The sequence below is a fragment of the Sander lucioperca genome, chromosome 6 (assembly GCF_008315115.2).
Source record: "Sander lucioperca isolate FBNREF2018 chromosome 6, SLUC_FBN_1.2, whole genome shotgun sequence".
NCBI lineage: Eukaryota > Metazoa > Chordata > Actinopteri > Perciformes > Percidae > Sander > Sander lucioperca.
This window is the reverse complement of record NC_050178.1, coordinates 3,842,886-3,869,401: the sequence shown is the minus strand read 5'-3', so window position 1 is coordinate 3,869,401 and position 26,516 is coordinate 3,842,886. Positions and strand designations below refer to the sequence as shown.

The 26,516-nt window shown below is 38.6% G+C and overlaps 2 protein-coding genes and 1 long non-coding RNA gene across 9 annotated transcripts in view; 1 reads left to right on the top strand and 2 right to left on the bottom strand.

Annotated features, from left to right (window-relative positions):
* Window positions 1–2,328, bottom strand: part of LOC116041548 (voltage-dependent calcium channel subunit alpha-2/delta-2-like) — a 44,471-nt gene extending 42,143 nt beyond the window's left edge. Inside the window, exon 1 of the mRNA XM_031287485.2 lies at window positions 1,934–2,328. Within this exon, the coding sequence (XP_031143345.1) occupies window positions 1,934–2,049 (116 nt within the window). The 5' untranslated portion in view covers window positions 2,050–2,328. The remainder of the gene's footprint in view (window positions 1–1,933) is intronic.
* A 5,692-nt stretch (window positions 2,329–8,020) lies between these two features.
* On the bottom strand, window positions 8,021–23,688 carry LOC116041589 (aminoacylase-1). Of its 7 annotated transcripts, none has more exons than XM_031287554.2 (16): window positions 23,647–23,667; window positions 23,579–23,585; window positions 22,662–22,808; window positions 15,344–15,408; window positions 15,112–15,216; window positions 14,924–15,018; window positions 14,655–14,731; window positions 13,985–14,074; window positions 12,337–12,393; window positions 12,151–12,224; window positions 11,987–12,036; window positions 10,005–10,149; window positions 9,841–9,909; window positions 9,676–9,755; window positions 8,752–8,812; window positions 8,021–8,632 (listed from the first exon to the last, which is right to left on the bottom strand). In XM_031287554.2, the coding sequence occupies exons 3-16, from the start codon at window positions 22,786–22,788 to the stop codon at window positions 8,468–8,470; spliced, it is 1,260 nt and encodes a 419-aa protein (XP_031143414.1). In that variant the 5' UTR covers window positions 22,789–22,808; window positions 23,579–23,585; window positions 23,647–23,667; the 3' UTR covers window positions 8,021–8,467. The 7 variants fall into 7 exon arrangements, 5 of the variants coding, with proteins under 5 accessions (XP_031143414.1, XP_035858151.1, XP_035858150.1 ...); XR_004102987.2 differs by adding an exon at window positions 9,101–9,182 and having other exon boundaries at window positions 8,552–8,632; window positions 23,579–23,688; XM_036002258.1 differs by lacking the exon at window positions 23,579–23,585 and having other exon boundaries at window positions 22,662–22,809; window positions 23,645–23,662.
* Window positions 23,689–25,911: 2,223 nt separating this feature from the next.
* Window positions 25,912–26,511, top strand: LOC116041656. The gene is made up of 2 exons (XR_004103000.1): window positions 25,912–26,052; window positions 26,202–26,511. It is a non-coding gene; the product is annotated as an uncharacterized LOC116041656 (long non-coding RNA).
* Window positions 26,512–26,516: the final 5 nt, after the last annotated feature.

The window sequence follows — 26,516 nt, the reverse complement described above, 5'->3', positions numbered from 1 at the left end:
CTGGCTTGTTTGTATTTCTTTAAACCAATCACAACCGTTCTGGGCGACGCTAAGCCCCAATAGAGGAGATAGTGAGAGGGTTGGAGGCTAATCCATTGGTTCTCAAACGTTTTCTGTAACGCCTTCATTTCAAGCTAAAAGCAAGCGAACATTATCTTGATATAACATTGTCTAGAACATGAACTAAGTGTGGAAAACTCCAACCTCCGGTGTCATAGTCCTGCTCTGTGTCTGAATGTCACACATCCTAAATTAGAAAAAAAAAAAAAGCATTGCCAGCAAATCTAATCAAGGCAGCAATTACATTTTCTTCCACAACTTACTTGAAGAGCAATTAAGTAGTATATAAACATATTATGTAGGAGACAGGGTTGCTATCTATCTATCTATCTATCTATCTATCTATCTATCTATCTATATATCTGCAGAGACAGAATGCAACGGACAGAGTCAAGACTAAAGGGGCGGGAGTGAAAAGAGCGAAGTGAGAGAGGGCGAAGGGAATAAATCCTCACTGCTGCAGTATTAATTCTTAATTGGAAAGAGATGCTGTTCTACAGCGTAGAGATTCTGCTTCATTTAGCTTACATGAAGAGACCCAGGGCAGAGGGCTATGTAGCTGTTTCAAAGCACTCAGCAGAAAAATCAACGGGAAAGGAGGAGGAGGTGGAGAAAACAACGGCTATACCCTACTTGAAATAATCTAATTCATCATAAAACACTCACATTCACACACCTCCCTGATTCATAGACCCCTTTCCTAATTGGTAAATACACCTCGAATCTCCAGTTGTGATTGGCCAGAAATCCCTCACTGTGAGCCCTGAAGATGAGTGGACCATCTGGCCTGTTCCTCCCTCCAGAGCAGCCTGATTGCAGAGCCTGGAGGTGGGCCCAGATAACTGTAGTCTCAAGTTAAGTGCCAGCTGTACTTAACAGCAACGAGTTAAAGGTTAATAATTAAGAACTAAGCATGGGATTGATTAAAATAGAGAGAAAATGCTCATTTTAAAGCCACTCTCAGCTGAAATTCACAGTAAAACCACACCTTTCTTCTTCTATGCAACATGGTAGGCCTACTGCTACTGAACATGCTGTACTACTACTAGAAGATATTACTGCACTGTTGATTTTCTCAGGGGATTGCAAGAGAAGCAACTGTTTCACAAAATAAATAAACTTGAAAGCCTGCATGGAAAATTCTAGTACTGGCGCACAAGAACAGCTGGGGGAAAGCTTGGGGGGGGAGAAATCGCCTTTTCAGTTTCACAACAACTGCACACTTAATGTTGCCTGTCAAATACATGAGCCTCTGGCCGCTTTAACTAATAAAAGCAATGACCAGCCTCACCTATAACTTCACTGGCATTACAAGTGTCACAGGGAAAATATCTCTAGTATATCCTCGCCATTGTTTTTGTTGAAGAAAAAACGAGTAATGAGATTCATTTGGCATTAAATTAACAATCACATTACATTAACATTAATCTAATTTGAGGCAATGTGTCAATATATCTATAGCGTTGAGTGTTCAGACAATTTAGGCATAACTTAATTAATAATGGAGAGACTACATATTTATCTGATAAAAAGGCCAACTTGATTAAAAAAACAACATTGAGGTCTTCTGTTTAACTGAGACACTGATGTGATTGTTCACATATAAATATATCCCTGTAAATGATCTGAATAGCTTTCCCATAGATAAGAGCTTTCCTATGTATGCCCAGCCAGACAGTGAACTACACCTTACACAGCAATGAGCTTTAAGGTTTACATGGATGTAATCGCCAACACTGTCAAATTATATAACAGCAGAAAATAAAACAGGATGACTGAAGTATCTCTTGACACCAGAGCTGAGTGGACAAGCCCAAAGTTGTCTCCCATCAAAAGCCCCGGTATGTTTTCAATCAGGGTAAGCGTCACTTACGTGTATTGCTGGGGGAATGTGAGACCCGCTGCTCCAGGCCACGATGCGCTGGAAATCAAGATAATCTGGATAGATACCAAGCAGACGATGCTGCAAGACCCTTTGCCTATCGCCATTTTCCATTAACAATTCTCGTCACGGGGTTTCTGTGCTTGGATGAAGCGCTCCGGGACATATAGCTAGCGAGTGTGAAGTGTGAGTCCGGCTCAGTTTCCCGACGAGTTCATATCGGTTTCTGTTGTCAAGTGGACGCGGAGGAGGCAGGCATTGGCCGCGGACGCATCGCGGACGGTGGGAGATGCACTAATGCAGCTGCCAAGACACTGCAGAGTCTCTCCTCCTGCTCCTACATATACACCACCACCAACACACAGGCCGGCGCGTCCACGACAGCTCTCTCTCTCTCACTCATCAGCAGCGCGTGGAGACAGGCGCGTTCACGCTCACCAGGCAACAGAGGAGCAGAAGAAGAATCTAGTTTAGGCTTTATTTATCTCTGCAGAGCCACGTGGGATTTGTCATCGGCATAAATTTTGTCTTTATGCAAGACTGACCGCTGCTCTTCTGTGTGGTGTACTGTAAGACAGGAGGATGCAACAGTTTAAGTACTAAAGGGTCCCTGAATGCAACAAAATAAAGAAACTGTTATATATGCTTTCACTACCCCTCAAGGCTGCATTAGGCCTACACACCGTTTTGGTAATTTCATTGATATAGTTACTTTAAAACCTAAGATTTGGCATTAAAATCATATGATGAGCTTATAAAATACAATGCTTGGTTTATGACCCTACAAAAAAAAGCTTTGTCTAGTTGGGGCCCCTGTTGGATGTGTAACTGAACAAAATGCAGTAAAAGCTTACCAGACTAATCAAAAATATAACTGAATATAACAATAAATAATATTGATAAGTAAACAATTAGAGTGTAAAAATAAATGTAAAGCTTCATTCTTTTCCCTTAAACTTCTCAGATCAGTTGATACAATACATTAAAACGTTTTAATTCATTTAATTCTTCTATTTATCTTTCATTACCACATTTTATATTTCAGCTCCAGTCAACAAATATTATTTATTGATGTATTCAGTATTCAGTATTTTTGACTTGTCTGATAAACCTTTAGACCATTTTGCCAGTTTTGGGGTTACCACATCCCCAAGGGACCCAAAAGTCTTGGTCTCACCACCTAATTTGAATACTTATAATGTGTACTACTAAAGTAGCTACAACTGTCATAACAAATGATACTACACACAAATTCTAAGCAGGGTCTGAGTATAATGTGTTCACATTGGAATCGTGACAAAATAAAATATACTAAAGTATAATTTTATTGAAGTATGAAGTTGCACATACTGATAATTTCCTGTTTGTATAAAATAGTAAATGTATTATACCTGCTAAAATAGTAAACCATGACAATTAGTGGTACATACTGCATAAAATTAGTATGAAGTAGTGTGGATTTCAGACATATGCCTTTTTTCAGATTTTAACTTAAAACACAAGTGTGACTTATAACATTAATGATGTAGCTTCTCCATTTAAATGCCCAGAGAGCCAGTATAACACCAGGGCCATGAAACTGGGACACCTAAAACTGAAAGCAGTCATTGTTGTTGTTCCATTTGTGCTTCTCCTACAATGACATGTCAACATGTCTGCTGTAAAAAAAGACCTATTGAAACTGCTATGAATAGTCTGCTGTGGGCATTGTACAGTAAATGTGAACTTGGAGGCGACAGGTACGTATGTGGTAGGTAGGGTGTCAACAGGGGGCCCAACAGCAAATTATTCTCCTGGGGCTCCCTAACAGGTTATTCCACCATGTACTCCCCAGAGGTGAGCATGTAAAGCAGTAAATTATGGAGACCCAGATGTGAAAAATGTGGCAATATAGGGTAAAAAAAGTATTAGTGAATACATAAGTGCATATACCTGTACATTGCTTTTCAGTCCAGTATGGTTCTGGGAGTGTGTAGATGAATTGGTTCACCTGCATCTGGCCTAAATATATTATGAAAAGTGCACACACCTACCCTTTTGCATTATTACATATACATACATGATAGATTGTGTTAAATTATTTAAGGAGATTCAAATAAAAAAAAATAAATGTCAAGTTAATAGTCAATAGCCCCAAATCAAAGTGCTGAAAGAAAAAAATATTTAAATAAACGACGGCCTGCATAAAAAAATAGCACTAGATAAAAATATCAAATTGATTTCTTCATTTATTTTTCTATCATTTAAAAATAATTTACTTTTTCTCTCCTATTTACCTTTTACTGGGTCTTTTTATTTGTCCCCTCCTTACTATTCCTAGCATACATTTAATCAGTAGACATTTTGACTTGTTAAACACAGGTGTAACTAATAACATATAACATCCATTTAGCTGCGACAGTGCTTTGGCGCTGGTGTTGAGCAGGTTGGCTCTACACCTAAATGGAACAGAGGCATTGTGAATGTTATTCGTGTGAAATAAGTCTGTTATCTATTTCTCATTTTGCCTACATAGTATTATATTATAAAATATTTAACAATAAGGACATGTCTAAGTATGTCTCTCATGTCCAGCTTGTTATAGTCAAACATCAGTACAGAATACAGATTAGAGCAATTGCAAGGGTGATGAAAGTGGTAGACAACATTTGGTTGAATATTTATAATATCACTCACCTCTACGACTAATAATAATAGTGGCTCTGATCGTTGTACCCAGTGATCTCACTGCTGTGCAGGAACAACACGAAGTATAGAGATACGTCTGGCAATGGGAGATCTCAAAATAACCTAACACATACTGCATTTGTCAGACATTTTAGACATGCTATGCAAAAAAGAAATTGAGAAATGTTGCAGGGAAAATAAAAAATAAATACAATGTGTAGTAGGACAAAAAACATAGGAAACAGAGGAGTTGAAAATAAAAACAAGTGTGTGAACATGAGAATGCCATTTATTTAATCAACGGCTAGGAGGCAATAGAAAAATATAAATGTTTTTAATTCTTTCACAACTCATTTAATTATTTTAGTCAACTAATGTACTTAATTATTGACATATTTAGGCTATCTATGGCAATCTATTTATCTATCTTTATCTATTTTTCTGCTGTAAACTTTCAGATTATGTGAAAAAATTCTTAACTAAAACAATGATGAAAAATGGTGTAACAGGACAACATATTGACCACAATAGTGATGGTGGAACTGCAATCTCTGACAGACTACAATTAATTCCCCCTTCAGGGAGAATCTTTGGTTGTAATTACCTCCAGATGACAGCAGTTGCACAGCAGGAGAGCACAGTAGAGAAAAATGCCATTCAGCTGAAGATTTACAATATGCATGTTTCTTCCTTCATACACTGTAGCATCTGTGAAACATAAACAGCTCTCCCCAGAAGCAAGAAAACCAGGAAGCTGAGACTCAACACTGTAATGTTGAAGATGTAAAATATAGCTGCTGTAAGGACAGCGACAGGGAGATTGATTTTTGTGGATTCAGATTGTTTCTGAAACTTCTATGTATATGATCTGTTTTATTTCACATTAGATAAGAAAGTACCCCTTTTTCTCCCTTGTGCTTTCTTACCTTCTCATTTCATCCCTATAGTCACAGCCATTTTAGGCACAAGTCAGATCTTTGTTACCATATGTATTTGAGAGCTGTTTGTTTGTAAATTATAATATTGATGCTGATGAGACCACAGTAGGGTATATGTGGAGACTGCAGGAGTCGGGATAAATCTCTCCATGTGGGTAAGCCCCCTGCTCAGGCATCCTTGACCGAGACTTGAATCTCCACCTCCCCTTGCATCAGAGTTGCTGTTATTGAATGTGATCCTGACCCCTGACCGAGACCGAGAGTAAGAGGGAGCAACTGTCAAGGGAATTTTATTTCCAGAGAAATCACATGCATATTTAATCACTTTGGCCTAAAACCAGGACCTGGCGGCAATTTTTCAGTGGAGATGCTTGTACCAAATTCATGAAAAGCCCTCCTGAAACAGTGACTTTTTCTTTGATGAACTGTTTAACAGCACCTCTGTTTTCCGCAGCCAGGCATTGAGATGCTCGACAGCTCACCCGACAGGATGACTGCACCTATTCTTGCCTCCTCTGGGAGGAAGGATGTGGGTTCAGCTTTTAGTCGTCTCCCTGACGGCCCCATGTGCTAATACTGCTGTCATGTCCTGGGGAGAGAGAAGGCTAATTACTGACTGCACAGTCTTCCTGCCAGTCCCCCTTGGAGAGCCATACACTGTTAATTGGACGACAACTCCAAAGGGAGCTGAACTGTAGAGGAGTACGACCTTTTCCTCATGTAAACAGCATTACATATGATGAGATATTTTCAATTTCTCATTTCCCTTATTGCACCTCCATTACACAATATCCTTGTTTACAACAATTCTCAATTTTATCTACATAATTTAAGGCACGTTCTCTCAAATAAATGTAAATAACCTTTTATTTAGGGGATTTGATGTAGAAACTGTTTTAGCTATAAGCAGTGAGAGCAGTCCATTTTCTACTAAATATTGGATATTTGACTGCATTAATATTAGTATAGTCTTAGTCTGGCATTGCCAGACCTATCTCAATAGCGCTGTGGAGAATGACAGGACGAGTCTGAAACTGCAGGCACAGCAGTGCTTTTAGCTAAAAGCTAACATTAACATGCTAACATTCTCAAAATGGCAATGCTAGCATGCTGATTTTTAGCAGGTATAATGTTTTCCATGTTCAAAATCTTAGTTTAGCATGTTAGCATGCCAACATTTGCTAAATAGCACTAAAAGTACAACTTGGCGTGATCGGGATGTCGGTAGTTTTGCAGTTATTTGATTATAAACCAAAGAGAAATAAAAATTTGGCCCAGATGATGGTGCTAGATGAAAAGTTAAAAGATGTCACCAAAGTGATTAGAATTCATGATAAATGTCTGTGTCAAAGTTTGTGTTAATCCATCCGGTAGATGTAGAGAAATTTCACTAAAAGCCAAAAATGTCAACCTGCTGGCAGTAGAGAAAAAGTCAGTGGATCACCAGTTAGTAGGATTCATCCTCTGGGGAGCTGATCCATCCAATAGTTTAAATATTTCACTCTGGTGGTGGAGCAACCAACATTGTCATCCATGGAGCCATGTTGCTAGCATGGCTAAAAATGTATTTTATAATGTTGTATTCAGCCTCTCTGCTTCCGTTAGGACACTTTGTGTTTGGACATTTCGGTTGCCTGTATTATCATTTCTGTATGTTTCCTATGTTTGTATATCTATTCTGTATACTTCTGTTTAGTTATCTCCTTGGTTATTGTGTTTACCCTGTCCTTACCGTGTTCTGTGTATTTTTGGTTAATTCCTGTGTTCTCTGTTGTTGTGTCAAGTTTCTGTATGTAGCTGATTTCATGTTTTTGTCGGTTGTTCCTGTTTCCTGTTTTATTTTGGTAGTCTGGTTCTCTGTCTTGTCTCATCCAATTTACTTCCCTTGTTTTCCCGCCTGTGTGATTGTCTGATGTGCTCCACCTGTTCCCCAGCCCTGGTGTCACCTGTCTTGCGTCTTCTCGTTACCTAGTTTATTTAGCCCCTGTGTTTCCTTTGTCTCGTGTCAGATTGTTTTTGTGTCTTTGCCCAGTCAGTTTGTGTCCTTGTGCCGTCAGCTTGTCCCCGTTTTGTATCTTTACCCTTGTTTTCCAGTCGCTGTACTGCCGTTTTTTGTTAATTAAATCTTTGAGCACAACCTTCTCCTGCCTGCCTCATCTCTGCGTTTGGGTCCACTATTCCTCGCTCCTTGTAACACTTTGTGTAATACTTAGTAGCTAGCTTTAAAAGCATACTATGTAACTTTTCCCTCTTCGGTCCCCCTACAGGTTGTCTCATTGGAACTACAGCTTGCACGACTGTAGTTCCAATAACACTACCTGTAGGGGGCCCAAAGAGGGGAAAGTTACATAGTATGCCTTTCATTACGACTTGCTCTTTGTTAACAGCTGGTACATAATGCTGAAAGTCATTTTGGTGCGTAGGCTGAACTCTCCATGACAACACACAAACATGGAAGTAATGAACAAATAAAGTTATTCAATTCCAGTTTATTAAATAAAAATATCTGTGGAATGAGTTTCAAAATCAAGCTAAATTTAAAAAGCGGCAACTAAATGACGTTTGATCTAAGAGTTGATCAAAGTCATCTTCACATTTTAGTAAGATGATTTTTCCTTATGGAGAAAACATTGTTTACACAATAGGTGATATATTTTTAAGACTGCATAGACACAGGCAAACTAAATCAACAATGTTGACATGCAGTATGTTAAAATTCTGCTGCAATACTGAGTAATGCAAAGCTTACTGCGCCTATATCCTGAGATTCATCAAATAAAAGAAAAAAAAAAGCCAGGTGCTCAGTTTGGCCTAATGATATACATGTTATCATTCTTTGGTAATCTCTGCAAAATGTTCAAGTAAAATATTCAAATCATCATTGACATACATTTTAGAGAGGATTAAAATTAAAATCTGTCTAGGCCTCATCAGGAAAGGCAGGAACACTGGTGAGAGCTGAGATGAGTCTCTCGAACACGCTGATGCCTTTCAGGAAAACATGCTCGTTCAGATACTCGTTGTGATCGTGCAGCAGAATTGGCGTCCGGTTCATTGGGGAAAAGCCGATAGCAGGGATACCCACCTATATTCAACAAAGAAACCTATTACCGGGCACAGAACTGCAGGAGCGATATGTCATGATAAATCCTGAATAAAAAGTCAAATTGATTCCTTTCTGTCATATCCAGTTCTTATACTCACCGCTCGAATAAAACGGCTATCCGTGGCAGCTGGAAATATCTCCTTTTCCAGAGTAATGTTCCTACAGTGGATATATTGATGTAGTATTGATATTGAAGTTTTCATGATACAAGAACAGATTCAGCACAGTCCTTTGCTAGAATTATCTGGATAATCATTTCAAAAACATATCCTAAAAATGCTACAGCCTTTGTTAGACAGGCATGACCAAAATGTCCTATATACATTTACAGTAGAATACATATTAAATGAAAAAAGAAAATCAGCATTTCTTCAGATGCTAAGACAAGTCACTGTTGACAGGACAGACGGCGCAGTTCTTTCTAAACTAAAAGAATTACCGCCTCACAGTTGTATGCCTCAGCCCACCAGTCAAGTTGCAGTTTACATCCATGTCTGTCCAGACTCATATAATGTATGTAGTGAAGACTCTGAAGCAATTCAATAAAAAGTATTATTAACGTGGATGCTTCACACACATCTTTAACCAGCAACACAGAAGATCTATACAATCACCACAGTTTCAAGATTAGTGTCGCCAATTCAGTATCCAACCAAATGTCTCCCCTTCTGTTCCTGAATATGGTGCTGAATAATGGCCAGAAAAGTAGACAGAAGATTTTATTCTTAAGAAATCTGAGTGTTTGATTGCTTATCTACTGTAAAAAGATGTAAAATTACTCAGCAAGACTCAACAGAAAATGCATATACACACACTGATGAGGACTGTCGAATTAGTTACATTGGTAGGTGTAGATGGAGCCTTAATTAAGTTGTTACAATGTATTGTAGCTTTTACTAACTTTTATAGTCGATATTGTGAATAGAAAATTATATTTTAAGTTTTTTGCACAAGATCGAACATTTGCACTCTAACGTGCAAAAGAAAAGCTGAAATCACATTCAGATGTATGGTGTACTCACATTGCCTTGCAGGCTGCACTGAAGGCGCTCCACCAAGGATCATTCTCCTCTGTAGAAGTCAAGTTCTGGTTCATATGTTTCTGCAATGGATCGTGGCTAATTTAATCTCTTTGACAACAGGAACAAGGCAACAGCTATTTTATAATTGAGTGGGCGCTCACTGACCTGAGCAAATTCGTAAGTGACATCTTCTCCTGCTTCTTTACACCACTCTTTGATCTGTCTTTCAAACTCCTGGTAGGATTATAATAATTTAGAGTTAACATTGAGCTGTAGGTCATTTCACATGGACACATCTGCCTGAGATCAAATGTCTCACACACACACACCTGTAGGTTTACTGTAGGTGGTATTCTTAGGTCAAAGCTGACATCCATTTCAGCTGGGATGACGTTGTAGGCCACGCCTCCTTTGACCATGGTCATATTCACTGTGGTGACATCACCAAGAGTGAAACACTCACTGGTATTTAACCTGAAAAAACACACACACACACACACACACACACACACACACACACACACACACACACACACACACACACACACACACACACACACACACACACACACACACACACACACACATTAGTGCAATTAAAGCTAAAGCAGTATTGCATTTTTTGTAAGGCCAACACTAAAAAATGAACTTGACTTTAATCAAAGAAATCTACATCAAATCTGTTATTCTTTGTACCAAAGAATTCCCGCTCATATTCATAGAGGCAATGTTCTAAAACTGGTATTTTAGTTAGAGTTAAGTTAGTTGTCTGGAGTTCATAATTTCCTGGGAATAAAGCAATTACAGCCCTGTAAAATAAAGCATGAATAAGCATAATTACAACATAAGCCACAGTAAAACAATAACTATTTACACACACTAGCACACACACAACCTGCATAACATAATCACTATTTCATGAGTGTCACTTCATTTTTTGTGTCATTATTCTGTTAAATGGATTTTAGCACAGGAGGCAGATAAGTGTCTGTACAGGGGTCAGGACATCAGGACATCCTACATTCTTCAGCTATGAATGTGGCATTTTACTGTACACATTGTTCATTAAAACATCTCGGTAGCATTACTCTTGGGAGGAACCAGCCATAAACAGGCACAAAAGCCATTCAGAGCAACTCTTGCATAAATAGAACAGTTAAAAAGACAATATGTTTACAGCCATTAAGAGATGCTTTCAGCATATCATTTGTATCTACTATATGAAAAGCAGCATAGAGGACTTTTGACACTGGGACTTCATGTAGGTAATCAAACCTTAAAGCTCACATTTGGAGAATAACTGTACCATGCAGATCCAATGTTAGTAAATATGCTTATGATTGAAGAGAAAATACACTCACCTAAAGGATTATTAGGAACACCATACTAATACCGTGTTTGACCCCCTTTCACCTTCAGAACCGCCTTTATTCTTTGTGGCATTGATTCAACAAAGTGCTGGAAGCATTCTTTAGAAATGTTGGCCCATATTGATAGAATAGCATCCCCACACTATTACACCACCACCACCAGCAGCAGCAGCCTGCACAGTGGAAACAAGGCATGACGGATCCATGTTCTCATTCTGTTTACGCCAAATTCTGACTCTACCATCTGAATGTCTCAACATAAATCGAGACTCATCAGACCAGCCAACATTTTTCCAGTCTTCAACTGTTCAATTTTGGTGAGCATGTGCAAATTGTAGCCTCATTTTCCTATTTTTAGTGGAGATGAGTGGTACCTGGTGGGGTCTTCTGCTGGTGTAGCCCATCCGCCTCAAGGCTGTGCGTGTTGTGGCTTCACAAATGCTTTGCTGCATACCTCGGTTGTAACGAGTGGTTATTTGAGTCAAAGTTGATCTTCTATCAGCTTGAATCAGTCGGCTCAATCTCCTCTGACCTCTAGCATCAACAAGGCATTTTTCGCCCACAGGACTGCCACATGGATGTTTTTTTCTTTTTCAGACCATTCTTTGTAAACCCTAGAAATGGTTGTGGGTGAAAATCCCAGTAACTGAGCAGATTGTGAAATACTCAGACCAGCCCGTCTGGCACCAACAACCATGCCACGCTCAAAGTTGCTTAGATCACCTTTCGTTCCCATTCTGACATTCAGTTTGGAGTTCAGGAGATTGTCTTGACCAGGACCACACCCCTAAATGCATTGAAGCAGCTGCCATGTGATTGGTTGATTAGATAATTGCATTAAAGAGAAATTTAACAGGTGTTCCTAATAATCCTTTAGGTGAGTGTATGTCTCGCCATAAACATTATGTGATAAGTCGAGATGAAAAACAGTTCAATCTCACCTGTGTTTCTCCTTCTGTCTGAAGTCCAGGAAGGAGTTTATGACACAGCGCTGAGAAGTATAAGGCAGTATGGTCACTGATACTGTTCTACTTAGTCCTTGTAACAACAGGTTTTATGATTAAAACCTGTTTTTATTAACTGGTTGCATAACATTGACACTTACCAGCTTCTCAGCAGCTGTGTTCTCCACAAACCTCGACCCATGGCCTGGACTGCCTGGGCAGTGGATTGTAATCCCTGGAAAGAGTAAGTAATTCTGCTTGATTCATGTTCGATTTTATCAACCTTTTCAATCCTTAAATCTGATAAGATGGTGGAAGTTTTTTTACTGTATGTGTTTTATACTCACACCAGGGGTTCCTCTCTCCATAAAACACAGTGAAGGCATCGCCAGGGTTGGCCAGACCTACAGAACACATGCAGACAGATAAAACACTTAACATTTAACATTAGTCTAGTGCATAAAGATAACTACAAAAAGGAAAACTCTGGGGCAAAGGACAGAAGTTGATGATGTACAGATTAGCAACTAAACCACAGGAGGATTTACAAATCTCCACAAGCAGGGACTGAATTTCAGCACACATTTGCCGTTGGCTTCAAAATCAATAAGGGTCATTTGGCACAGTCTGTAACATAATAACATCTAAATATTTGGTTGTCAGACTTTGACCCCAACGACCATAGCACATCCAACATCTGACTTTGTGCACATCAGAACAAATTAAATACTGGCTCGGAATCAATACCAATATGTGGACAGCTTCATTTTGGACACGTCAAACATTCGCCTAGGGATGGACAATAAATACATTTATCAAATTACTGACATTATAGATTTCTCACAGACCTAAATGTATTCCTATTGCAATTTTTTAATAAATTGTCTCAAAGACATCCAACCAAAATTCTAACCATCCAATTACCTCCTCCTTTATCTGGTCATACTGTAATTCATTAGGATTAACATCACAAGTAAACTCTCACAAGGAAATAAAAGCAGTTCAAGTCCAGCTGGGGACCTGTGTTGCATCTCTCTCTACCTCATTTGCTATGCTCTCTCCACTGTCTTTAATAAATGCCCCCAAATACTTTAATTATTAATAATTATATTATTATGTTTCATTTATTTTATTAAGCAAATGTGACAAATTATGGTTTTATAGATTTAAAATCTTATCATCCAGCCCTAGTTTAGTCTGTATGAATAACCCATAAGAAAGTTATAATGCCTTTTTATCTCCTTTATTTATTTATATTTTATTTCTTCTTTCTTTTGTATATGTATCTGTATGTATACAGATGCACATATGTGCGTACATGTGTCATCTTATTGCATTATGTGTACAGACATATGTAGGAGTACAAATAATTCCCCTGTTATACTGGCAAAATGATATGTGGGACCTGGGTTTCAGGTTGAAAATGCAAGAATAAATGGCCTTTATGTTTATTGTAACATTTCCTGTGGAATCAATAAAAACATTAAAAAGGGAAGGAAACAAAAGTGATAATGCCTGACAAGATGTCTTGATATGGGAATATGATTGATGAACGTTAAGGATGCCACAACAATAAGTGAAGTAAAGTTTCCTTCTTTGAATCCTTCATTTTACCTTGGAGGGCAATAAACCAAATAGTCCTACCAAAGGAAAAAAAAAAAAGGAGGTTTAAATGTAGTCACTTAATTTCACCAGTGACTGGTAATATAGCATGAAGTAAATGTGTTGCTACTAATAACCTGCAGTTTAATAAACTATACCTTGCACAATGACCTAAAGTGATCATTCAATATTGGCAGGAATGTTTGAGGTGTCAAGATGTACAATTTTAAACAGACAACTGCCAACTAAACAGAAAACTGAATTTTCCATGGTCATAGTAGAAACTCAATAACTCCACCTGGTTTCAGCTTATTAAGTAACTAAGTGACCTGCAGAGTCCAGACCCTTATTCATCACATTTTGAAAAGATGTTGCAAACAGTTATTTATTTACCTTCGTCAAGCGCAAAGCCAATGTTTAATTTTTGGAACTCCGGATGCTTCACAAATGTTTCCATTCCCTTGTGACCTCCAACTTCTTCATCTAAAAAGAAAGAAAATATATTTTAGTTGTTAATGTCATAGTTTCATTTGCCAAAATGCTATAAAAGGATATATAGTAGCTTGACTTCTGCTTAACCTGTAGTAGTAGTAGTTTTGGAGAATAGATTATATTTTAATTAAAGGCTCTGAATACCTACACAGGTGTTTTCAATTATTCTGGCTGATTAGACCTCTCCTCAGGTTGGGAATTACATAAAGTCACCAAACTCCACATACCAATAGGTGCACTCTTAAACCCAACTCACACAGTGCTGGTTTGTGCCGGTTGTCTACTTCAATTGGGCAGGCAAAACAGCACATGTTGCTTATACACATGAATCAAAGGCTTTGTGCAGTAAATGGACAAAAAGATCACATGTACCAACAGCTTAAAAAGCAATATAGACTATTAAACACATATTTAACATGTCTGTAGTGGCTGAATCTAAATGGAAACGGTCCTGTACTGTATTTAACAATTCAATCAAATTGTAAAAAGATTAAAGTTCATATATCATCTCCACCCCCTGCTGCTGTTTGATTATCAGCTGATAGAGGAGGAATGCAATCAAATATCTTACCAGGAACAAACATTAAGTGCACAGTGCGCATCACTTTCCGTCCCTCTGCCTTCAGTCTTCTGACTGCCTGGATGTACCTGCAAAGAACAAAAGAAAACACGGCAGAGTTATGACAGAAATGAGAAATGTCTGAACTGACAGTATGCAGGTTGAGTGAGTGGGTTTTAAAAACCGGTGTTTCTCACAGAACATCATTTAAAGTGAAGATCACAACACTAGAGTACAAATCCTGTTTAATAGAACAAGTTATCAAGGCAGTTTATACCCACTGTATAGTTACACATTTCATGTCCTGTGATCCCCGGGCATAAATGTTGCCCTCTGCATCTTTGAAAGCACTGAAAGCATCGTATTTCCAATGTTCCTGGAGAAGAGATTGATAGCAAATCTATTTTTTTCATGTCTATTACAAATAATAACAGGATTGTAACGCCATAAACAGAGACAGACGCCATACCTGGTAAACGGGTACAACATCTGTGTGGGAATTCAGTAAGATGGATTTCAAGGTCGGGTTGGTCCCTTCCCATGTCATAATCGCCACAACTCTGCCTGGACAAATCTACAGGGAGAGGGAAGAGCAGATAAGGCCCGCTGTTTTAGTATTAGGCTACTAATGCATGTACTGTATTTACAGCATGTACACAAATGTTTGCTACATGAATTATATTATCATCACTGACACACACCTCAATCTTTCTCATGGGTAGCTCAAGCTCGTCTGCTATTCTGTCCAGGAACCGAAGAGCAGCATCTATAAATGAATAAACAGAGTAGAACAATCTGTTTAAATACTAATAATTGTATAAAACCTTCACAGGACAGTAGACAGTAAGAATTTCTGCTGCTGCTAGTTGTGGCGATACTGTTGGACTTCAGTAAGGTCACAGAAAACCAAGAATGAAAATCAAGCCCTAAATCACCTATCTATTTTCAGCAGGGCTCGACATAAGCAACGGCCCGATGGCCCCATAGACAGTATATAAGAATGGACCAACAGACCCCGTTGCTCTGGACGGAGACCAGTGAAGGATATTTCAAGCACTTTTCCGGTGATGGCTGAGCGTTACTGCGCAGCCTCCAACTGAGCTCGAAGACGTAGATGTGATGTGAGCAACCTGTCTGAAAGTTGGCAGTCTTCTGGTAGCTGTGCCAAGAGAAATCTCAATCATTCCCAATCTTGCAGAGACGGAGAGTGTAGGTATATGTAAGGAGATAACATAGGCACAGGCTAATTATTGCTAACTAAAATGCTAATTAACATTAGTAATTAAACTTAAACAGCGGGGCCAGTAAAAAAGTATGTCGGGCTAGTTGATTGGCCAGTCTCTGGCCAGTGACAGTGGCTCTGTCTGCTGCATCAGCAAACGTCATACAGAGTGGCGCGAAGCGTGTGAATGTTAGCTAACATTTCACATATTCACCTCAGGTAATTTATAACGTTAGTTAAAATGTCAAAGAACTATGAGGCTAATGTGAGAAAGAGGGCATTCCTAGTGTCATGGAAAACACAGTACACCTGGGTGGAGAAAGGCGATTATGGCATGTACTATTTTGTACTGCGGTCAAGCCAGCCGACACTCGGATCTCCGTGGTCAACTCAGCCGACGCTAAACTTGTAATGCGCTCTTATTCCGGCACGCGTGGTAAATGCATTCAAACGGCCGAGATCGAGTAGCGACGTTGGCGAGATGATACACATTGGACTACTTCCGGTTTTCAAAATAAGATGTTAATACAAAGTACATATAAAAACTAGTAATGGATTATATTCACCAGAAGTAAAATACATGTAACCTGTGTCTGTCCATTATACAAAACAAATGAGTGAATTGTGAAAGGAATGTATAGTTTGAGTTTACAAGAATACAACAATAATTCCAGACTGATTTATTTCAGGGGACACCTCTGACTACACCCATATTTAAAATCAGGCAATTAAACGGTATCAATTTGGGGATTTTTGGAAGCAAAGTCCCATACTTCTGCTGTAAAATGACTCAAAATATGAAACTGGAGGTGCTATAAAAAGACTTTGGTCCATAGTTCCAGGCAATGACTGACATATTTGAGTACAGGGCATCACTTAATACTGTCATACTGAAAATCAAACAATTTTACTGTATAATTTTGGAGATTTCTGGAAGCAAAGTCCCATACTTCTGCTGTAAAATGACTCAAAATATGAATTTGGAGGTGATATAAAAGGACTTTGGTCCATAGTTCCAGGCAATGACTGACATATATGAGTACAGGGCATCACTTAATACTGTCATACTGAAAATCAAACAATTTTACTGTATAATTTTGAAGATTTTTGGAAGCAAAGTCCCATACTTCTGCTGTAAAATTACTCAAAATATGAATTTGGAGGTGCTATAAAAAGACTTTGGTCCATAGTTCCAGGCAATGGCTGACATATTTGAGTACAGGGAATCACTTAATATTGTCGTACTGAAAATCAAACAATTTTACTGTATAATTTTGGAGATTTCTGGAAGCAAAGTCCCATACTTCTGCTGTAAAATGACTAAAAATATGAATTTGGAGGTGCTATAAAAAGACTTTGGTCCATAGTTCCAGGCAATGGCTGACATATTTGTGTACAGGGCATCACTTAATACTGTCATACTGAAAATCAAACAATTTTACTGTATAATTTTGAAGATTTCTGGAAGCAAAGTCCCATACTTCTGCTGTAAAATGACTCAAAATATGAAACTGGAGGTGCTATAAAAAGACTTTGGTCCATAGTTCCAGGGAATGACTGACATATTTGAGTACAGGGCATCACTTAATACTGTCATACTGTAAATCAAACATTTTTACTGTATAATTTTGGAGATTTCTGGAAGCAAAGTCCCATACTTCTGCTGTAAAATTACTCAAAATAAGAATTTGGAGGTGCTATAAAAAGACTTTGGTCCATAGTTCCAGGCAATGCCTGACATATTTGAGTAAAGGGAATCACTTAATATTGTCGTACTGAAAATCAAACAATTTTACTGTATAATTTTGGAGATTTCTGGAAGCAAAGTCCCATACTTCTGCTGTAAAATGACTAAAAATATGAATTTGGAGGTGCTATAAAATGACTTTGGTCCATAGTTCCAGGCAATGGCTGACATATTTGTGTACAGGGCATCACTTAATACTGTCATACTGAAAATCAAACAATTTTACTGTATAATTTTGAAGATTTCTGGAAGCAAAGTCCCATACTTCTGCTGTAAAATGACTCAAAATATGAAACTGGAGGTGCTATAAAAAGACTTTGGTCCATAGTTCCAGGCAATGCCTGACATATTTGAGTAAAGGGAATCACTTAATATTGTCGTACTGAAAATCAAACAATTTTACTGTATAATTTTGGAGATTTCTGGAAGCAAAGTCCCATACTTCTGCTGTAAAATGACTAAAAATATGAATTTGGAGGTGCTATAAAAAGACTTTGGTCCATAGTTCCAGGCAATGGCTGACATATTTGTGTACAGGGCATCACTTAATACTGTCATACTGAAAATCAAACAATTTTACTGTATAATTTTGAAGATTTCTGGAAGCAAAGTCCCATACTTCTGCTGTAAAATGACTCAAAATATGAAACTGGAGGTGCTATAAAAAGACTTTGGTCCATAGTTCCAGGGAATGACTGACATATTTGAGTACAGGGCATCACTTAATACTGTCATACTGTAAATCAAACATTTTTACTGTATAATTTTGGAGATTTCTGGAAGCAAAGTCCCATACTTCTGCTGTAAAATTGTTTGATTTTCACTATGACAATATTAAGTGATGCCCTGTACTCAAATATGTCAGTCATTGCCTGGAACTATGGACCAAAGTCCTTTTATAGCACCTCCAAATTCATATTTTGAGTCATTTTACAGCAGAAGTATGGGACTTTGCATCCAGAAATCTTCAAAATTATACAGTAAAATTGTTTGATTTTCAGTATGACAGTATTAAGTGATGCCCTGTACACAAATATGTCAGCCATTGCCTGGAACTATGGACCAAAGTCTTTTTATAGCATCTCCAAATTCATATTTTGAGTCATTTTACAGCAGAAGTATGGGACTTTGCTTCCAAAAATCTTCAAAATTATACAGTAAAATTGTTTGATTTACAGTATGACAGTATTAAGTGATGCCCTGTACTCAAATATGTCAGTCATTCCCTGGAACTATGGACCAAAGTCCTTTTATAGCACCTCCAAATTCATATTTTGAGTAATTTTACAGCAGAAGTATGGGACTTTGCTTCCAAAAAGCTTCAAAATTATACAGTAAAATTGTTTGATTTACAGTATGACAGTATTAAGTGATGCCCTGTACTCAAATATGTCAGTCATTGCCTGGAACTATGGACCAAAGTCTTTTTATAGCACCTCCAAATTCATATTTTTGAGTCATTTTACAGCAGAAGTATGGGACTTTGCTTCCAGAAATCTCCAAAATTATACAGTAAAATTGTTTGATTTTCAGTACGACAATATTAAGTGATGCCCTGTACTCAAATATGTCAGCCATTGCCTGGAACTATGGACCAAAGTCTTTTTATAGCACCTCCAGTTTCATATTTTGAGTCACTTTACAGCAGAAGTATGGGACTTTGCTTCCAGAAATCTCCAAAATTATACAGTAAATTTGTTTGATTTTCAGTACGACAATATTAAGTGATTCCCTGTACTCAAATATGTCAGCCATTCCCTGGAACTATGGACCAAAGTCTTTTTATAGCACCTCCAAATTCATATTTTTAGTCACTTTACAGCAGAAGTATGGGACTTTGCTTCCAGAAATCTCCAAAATTATACAGTAAAATTGTTTGATTTTCAGTACGACAATATTAAGTGATTCCCTGTACTCAAATATGTCAGCCATTGCCTGGAACTATGGACCAAAGTCTTTTTATAGCACCTCCAGTTTCATATTTTGAGTCACTTTACAGCAGAAGTATGGGACTTTGCTTCCAGAAATCTCCAAAATTATACAGTAAATTTGTTTGATTTTCAGTACGACAATATTAAGTGATTCCCTGTACTCAAATATGTCAGCCATTCCCTGGAACTATGGACCAAAGTCTTTTTATAGCACCTCCAAATTCATATTTTTAGTCACTTTACAGCAGAAGTATGGGACTTTGCTTCCAGAAATCTCCAAAATTATACAGTAAAATTGTTTGATTTTCAGTACGACAATATTAAGTGATTCCCTGTACTCAAATATGTCAGCCATTGCCTGGAACTATGGACCAAAGTCTTTTTATAGCACCTCCAAATTCATATTTTGAGTAATTTTACAGCAGAAGTATGGGACTTTGCTTCCAAAAATCTTCAAAATTATACAGTAAAATTGTTTGATTTTCAGTATGACAGTATTAAGTGATGCCTTGTACTCAAATATGTCAGTCATTCCCTGGAACTATGGACCAAAGTCCTTTTATAGCACCTCCAAATTCATATTTTGAGTCATTTTACAGCAGAAGTATGGGACTTTGCTTCCAGAAATCTCCAAAATTATACAGTAAAATTGTTTGATTTTCAGTATGACAGTATGAAGTGATGCCCTATACACAAATATGTCAGTCATTGCCTGGAACTATGGACCAAAGTCTTTTTATAGCACCTCCAGTTTCATATTTTGAGTAATTTTACAGCAGAAGTATGGGACTTTGCTTCCAAAAATCCCCAAATTGATACCGTTTAATTGCCTGATTTTAAATATGGGTGTAGTCAGAGGTGTCCCCTGAAATAATTCAGTCTGGAATTATTGTTGTATTCTTGTAAACTCAAACTATACATTCCTTTCACAATTCACTCATTTGTTTTGTATAATGGACAGACACAGGTTACATGTATTTTACTTCTGGTGAATATAATCCATTACTAGTTTTTATATGTACTTTGTATTAACATCTTATTTTGAAAACCGAAAGTAGTCCAATGTGTATCATCTCGCCAACTTCGCTACTCGATCTCGGCCGTTTGAATGCATTTACCACGCGTGCCGGAATAAGAGCGCATTACAAGTTTAGTGTCGGCTGAGTTGACCACGGAGATCCGAGTGTCGGCTGGCTTGACCGCAGTTATTTTGTTTGCCGGCAATTTCCAACAAAAGCCGACCAGCCAAACCAGCAAAATGCCATGCAGCTTCAAACACAAATCATTTGGATACAAACATTGCATTTTGGAAGATAGATGGGATTCTGTACAGCGGTGCCCGCGCTGCGCACACATGCACACACACAACACTTATCAAAACCCACCTACCTGTTCTACAGGCATAAACATGTAGAAACCGATATTTCAGTCTGCTCTGTCTACGCTGTCCACTCTTGTCCACTGCGCTGTGCAAACACAGCTCTACTCTGCAAATAGCGACTTTTTACAAACAAGCCAAAATGAAAGATGCCAGTTTGTTGTATAACTGTTTATCTTAGTTTGCAACGAATCTTGAACTTTGGACAAACTCTTGTAAACGTAGCTGCTGTCTTAACGAACCATCCTCTCCGCTGGAGCGGTAAACCTATGGATGTATTATAAGACCAAAACAGATGCATGTGGCTACTTAATATGCACGTGAATGACGCCATCAACATGTCCGCATTCTTCACTCTTGATGATGTTGCTGGTTGTATTCTTTTGCAACAGCATTGTCTTATTTCAAATGAGGCATACAGGACAAATGCTAGCCTGCTTTTCAGTCCATTCATCATTAAAGCTGCTGTTTTCCACAACTTCTCGCTTCAGGCTCTTTGACAGTGACATTTTTACCTGACAACCGGCCTTTCTTTCTGCAAGCATTTTCCACCAATCAGGATACTGCATACTACAACAACGTTTCAGTAATCACAGACTTTAACCATCACTCCTCAGTGAACTGCCCCCTAATCTGAGATCATTTTCTAGTTAAGTAGCCTATCTAGTTATCATTATGGATTTTCCATGTTTTTTAGGAGTTTGCTTACACTAATACGTGTAAAAAATATAGCATTAATTTAGTATGAAAGTAAAATATCAAACAAGAATATTAGGTATAAATACATTTTATTTTCTTTATTTGAAAGTCCTGCCCCCGGAGTGTCTGCTTAAAAGAATTCTGGCCCTTGGAAAAATGTAGGTGATGACCCCTGGTCTAGCTTTACTGCTAATGGCACAACACACAGTGACAGTGGCTAGCTGGGTTATAACCATTTTCTGAAGCTTCATGGTAGGTGTGATGTATATTTTCCTGCTTTTTTGTCCTTTGCCAATCACACCTATGATATTTCTTTCAGGGCCAGTAAAAATGTAGAAGGGGCCAGCAAAACTCTGATCTACTGGCCCCTGGGGCCAGGGGGATTTTTTTTAATGTTGAGCCCTGATTTTCAGCCACTTTCAGGTCAGTGTGAGGAAACAAACAGGTGAGAAACATAGCCTAAATGTCCTTTACCTAAATAGCTCTCACTACTCGGGGATCCCAGATGCTCCCTGGCCAGCTGGAAGATATACTCCCTCCACCATGCAAGGTCCTGAAAATGAACTTGAGCCAACACAAATGGCTAAGGGCTATCATGAAGAGTGAGGCCAAACTTTCTGCAGCCAAAACAATCTCAGCTGCCACTATGTGCAATCCCATGCTGTTGGTCAGGGCCACAGTTTGTTTTGGTTGACCAGCGAAGTGAGAGCCTTGCTCAGCAGCTCAGCTTTCTTTTCAAGACTACGTGTCTTATACATAACTGGAAGTATTTAATGTCTAACTGACCCAGATAAGAATTGGACTTTGATAAGTCATAGAACATAAGATGATACAAGTGATACAGGCAAATACAACTCACACTGGACTTAGAAGGTTTACTTTTAAACGCATCTACAAACATTTTTTTTTAAGTAAAATGACATAAAAATACGGTTAAATGGAGTGGAGCACTTTTTGGGCATTTTATTACAACAGCTGTTTTGACTCTGATCTCCAACAAACTGGGTTAAATAAACAGTGTCTTGTGATGGAGCTATCTCACCGTAGTCAGGGTCTGGGTGGACAGTTTTGAGACGGAGGTACTCTCTGAACAGACTCACAGAGAGATCCTCTCCCTCAGGAAAGCTCTTCCCGCCTCCAACAACTGGACCATCTTTGTCAGGCAGCATGGTGTGTTTTATTTACTCCTCTGAGGACACACAGATAACGCCATTACAAAAACAAGACATAACAATAGAACATAATAACCAACATGCCAGGATCAAATGAGAAATATATAGATTAAAAGATTCAAAATCCTTTTTCTTATTAACCGCACAAAGGGCAATATAACTTGTCACTTTAACTTATCACTTACCTTGTAACTTTAATACCATTGCTCTTATATAGTTCATATATTGTGTTTTTCTTCTACGGTTACCTCTTACTTTATTTATTCTTATTTTTTATTTTATTTTTACTTCTCTGTTTATCTATTTTTGTCTTTGTGTTGCTGCTGCGACATCTGAATTTAAATAAAGGCTTATCTTATATCTACTCATTGTGTATTTTCTCTGGCAGACTGTGACCGTTAACTAACGGTATCTCCAGTCCATCTGCTGTCTCAAAGACCAGGCCAGCTGCCTTACATCAACGTTAGCTGTCGTTAACTGCTTGTCGAAGCTGGGTGGACCAATTTTATGCTAAAATAGCTAACGTTAGCTTGGCTTGTAACGTTAACGTTAGCTAGTTCTGTTTTTAGTTGTAGAATAGGCTATGACTGCGTCTTAACCGCTGTGTCACTTAACGCTGTGGTAGGAAACAGATATTACACGACTGCGTACAACGTAGATTTATTTAATTTAATTTTGTTTAGCTAACGTTAGTTATTACCACAATACTCACCCTGTCCAGTCAGGTAAGCAGCATCAGCTTGTGTGGGTTTTTTTAGCTAACGTTAGTTATTAGCACAATACTCACCCTGTCCAGTCAGATAAGCAGCACCAGTTTGTGATTTCTTCAGCTAACGTTAGTTATTGCACAATACTGTCCAGTCAGGTAAGCAGCATCAGTTTGTGTCACAGTGTGTCAGCTGACCGCTGCTGAACGGGACTGTTCCTGCCCTTCAAAATAAAAGACCTGTCGTCTGTTTTGAGGCATTAACACATAGATATAGAACAATACATCAACTAAAATGATGTTTGCTGTTCATAAATGCTGTTAAGCTGTTCAAAGCTTTGCTAGCAATCACCAATAACTGACACCTCAGCCGGTCCGTTAACAGTTACTAGGTAACGTAACTAGCTACAACTTTTCTGTATTTGGCTATAGTTAAAAAAAAGAAGAGAAAAATACTCTATCTACTCATACTGACATGTGGAAAGTGATGCCAGCCTCCTGGGTCTCTCCGGCCTTCTGGTAAAGCAGTTAGGTGCTGCCAAGGGGGTAAGCGTCACCTCAGATCCTATGGTGCCATTTTGATGCTAATAAGCACTCACCCCCCGTTAGCATCCCATTGACTGCCATTCATTCACGCCACTTTGACAGCGAATAACTTTACATCTGAAGCGTTTAAATACTTTATTTGTCCATTGTTTATTTCTAAAGAAACACGACAATGTATAAAAGGCTCCATTACCTTGTACCTCACGTTATGGCTCCGTAGCAGACGTTTTTGTAAAAATAGGCTAACGATTGTGTCATAATCACGCGACTTACTGTCGCATAGTACAGGAATTACCGTATAGTACAGGAGAAGCTCGCAGGCAGTTTCGACTTACATTAGCTGTTTAAGTTTAATTACTAATGTTAACTAGCATTTTAGTTAGCAATAATTAGCCTGTGCCTATGTTATCTCCTTACATATACCTACGCTCTCCGTCTCTGCAAGATTGGGAATGATTGAGATTTCTCTTGGCACAGCTACCAGAAGACTTCCACCTTTCAGAGAGGTTGCTCACGTCACATTTACGTCGTCTCTCTCAGTTGGAGTCTGCGCAGTAACGCTCGGCGCTCACCGGAAAAGTGCTTCTAATATCCTTCACTGGTCTCCGTCTTATATACATATATATCCCATATATATTATTCTTATATACAGTCTATGGTCTCTGTCCAGAGACACGGAATCTGTTGGTCCACTCTTATATACTGTCTATGGGTGCTGCACAGCTGGCAACCATTGCTGCTTGGTGACAATTGTAAACAGTACCCTAGTAAGATGGTGGACAGTTATCCCATTAGTTATGACGTCATGTCATATCTATGCATTAACATAAATTAAAAAAAAAAAAATTGCAATGGAAATGGTTGGACACTGGTTGACTAAAGATTGAGCCTCTGTGGTACGAGGGATGTGTTCTCCCACAGCAATTGGCAGATATTATTGAATCTATGAGTGGCAGGGATGAGGAAGATGAATCGGATGACGATAGCGTAACAGATGAACAGTACTTACCTGATAATGACAACTCTGAGTCAGACCAGGAGTGAAAAACAGTTTGAGTGTCAAGTCTTTAAACGCTTCAGATGTAAAGTTATTCGCTGTCAAAGTGGCGCCAAAATGAATGGCAGTCAATGGGAGGCTAACGGCGGGTGAGTGCTTGTTAGCATCAAAATGGCGCCATAGGATCTACGGGTTGTTGACAGACGCTTACCATGGATGTATTGACGCTTACCCCCTTGCATAGAGCCATAGACATATATAAAATGGACCAACAGATCCCGTTGTTCTGGACAGAGACCAGTGAAGGATATTAGAAGCACTTTTCCGGTGAGCGCTGAGCGTTACTGCGCAGCCTCCAACTGAGAGAGACGACGTAAATGTGACGTGAGCAACCTGTCTGAAAGTTGTAAGTCTTCTGGTAGCTGTGCCAAGAGAAATCTCAATCATTCCGAATCTTGCAGGGACGGAGAGCGTAGGTATATGTAAGGAGATAACATAGGCACAGGCTAATTATTGCTAACTAAAATGCTAGTTAACATTAGTAATTAAACAGCGACTGTAAGTCGAAACTGCCTGCGAGCTTCTCCTGTACTGTACGGTAATTCCTCTACTATGCGACAGTAAGTCGCGTGGTTATGACACAATAGTTAGCCTATTTTTTTTTTAAAAACGCCTGCTACAGAGCCATAACGTGAGATACAAGGTAATGGAGCCCTTTATATATTGTCGTGTTTCTTTAGAAATAAACAATGGACAAATAGAGTCTTTAAACACTTCAGATGTAAAGTTATTCACTGTCAAAGTGGCGCCAAAATGAATGGCAGTCAATGGAATGCTAACGGGAGGTGATGGCTTGGTAGCATCAAAATGGCGCCATAGGAGCTACGCGTTCTGGGGAGAGGCTAATTAGGCTCTTCCTACAAAGTCGTGGATGTATTAAGAGACCGTACGAAGTGCTCTGCTGTGATTTTTCCCTGACGACGGTCTCCTAGCTCATGACAGGATATTTTAGGTAAGCAGAAAACTGTCCTCTCAGCAACTTGATTAGAGCAACAAACAGGCAAGTAAAATACACACAAAAGTAGCACCAGCTTTTTTTTGTTGTAATTTCTCTGTAATTTTATCATACAATTCTTGAAACTGTGCGTCCCTTCCTGCTAGTGTGCAACGTGGAGCAAGCATAGACTGTTAATGGGAGCAAGCCATTCTGCTTTGAGGAGCATGAAGAGCCATTGCCAATTTACCAACGTGACACTACTCCCCCTGCTGGGCACCTGCTTCAACGACTCTTGAATGTCAAGGTGTGCGAGTGCGACTGTTTTGCATGCAAATAATTGTGACTTGCTTTTTGTCATTACCTTCCCTCCTTTGTGTGCTCTGTCTCCTTTCTAAATATGTATTTTCTTCATAAATTGCCTTCTAAAGAGTAAAATATACAGTGGTCCTGAGAGTTCAATGCACTGTAACTTTAGAAAA

Bases quoted from the DNA above. Each gene is read 5' to 3' on its own strand.
- LOC116041589 (XM_031287554.2), bottom strand. From the start codon at position 22,788: ATGCTGCCTGACAAAGATGGTCCAGTTGTTGGAGGCGGGAAGAGCTTT. The intron at 10,150-11,986 runs GTGAGATTGAAC...GTGTTTTTTCAG, and splicing joins AGACAGAAGGAGAAACACAG to GTTAAATACCAGTGAGTGTT. The intron at 9,756-9,840 runs GTCAGTGAGCGC...GATCCATTGCAG, and splicing joins TCACTTACGAATTTGCTCAG to AAACATATGAACCAGAACTT.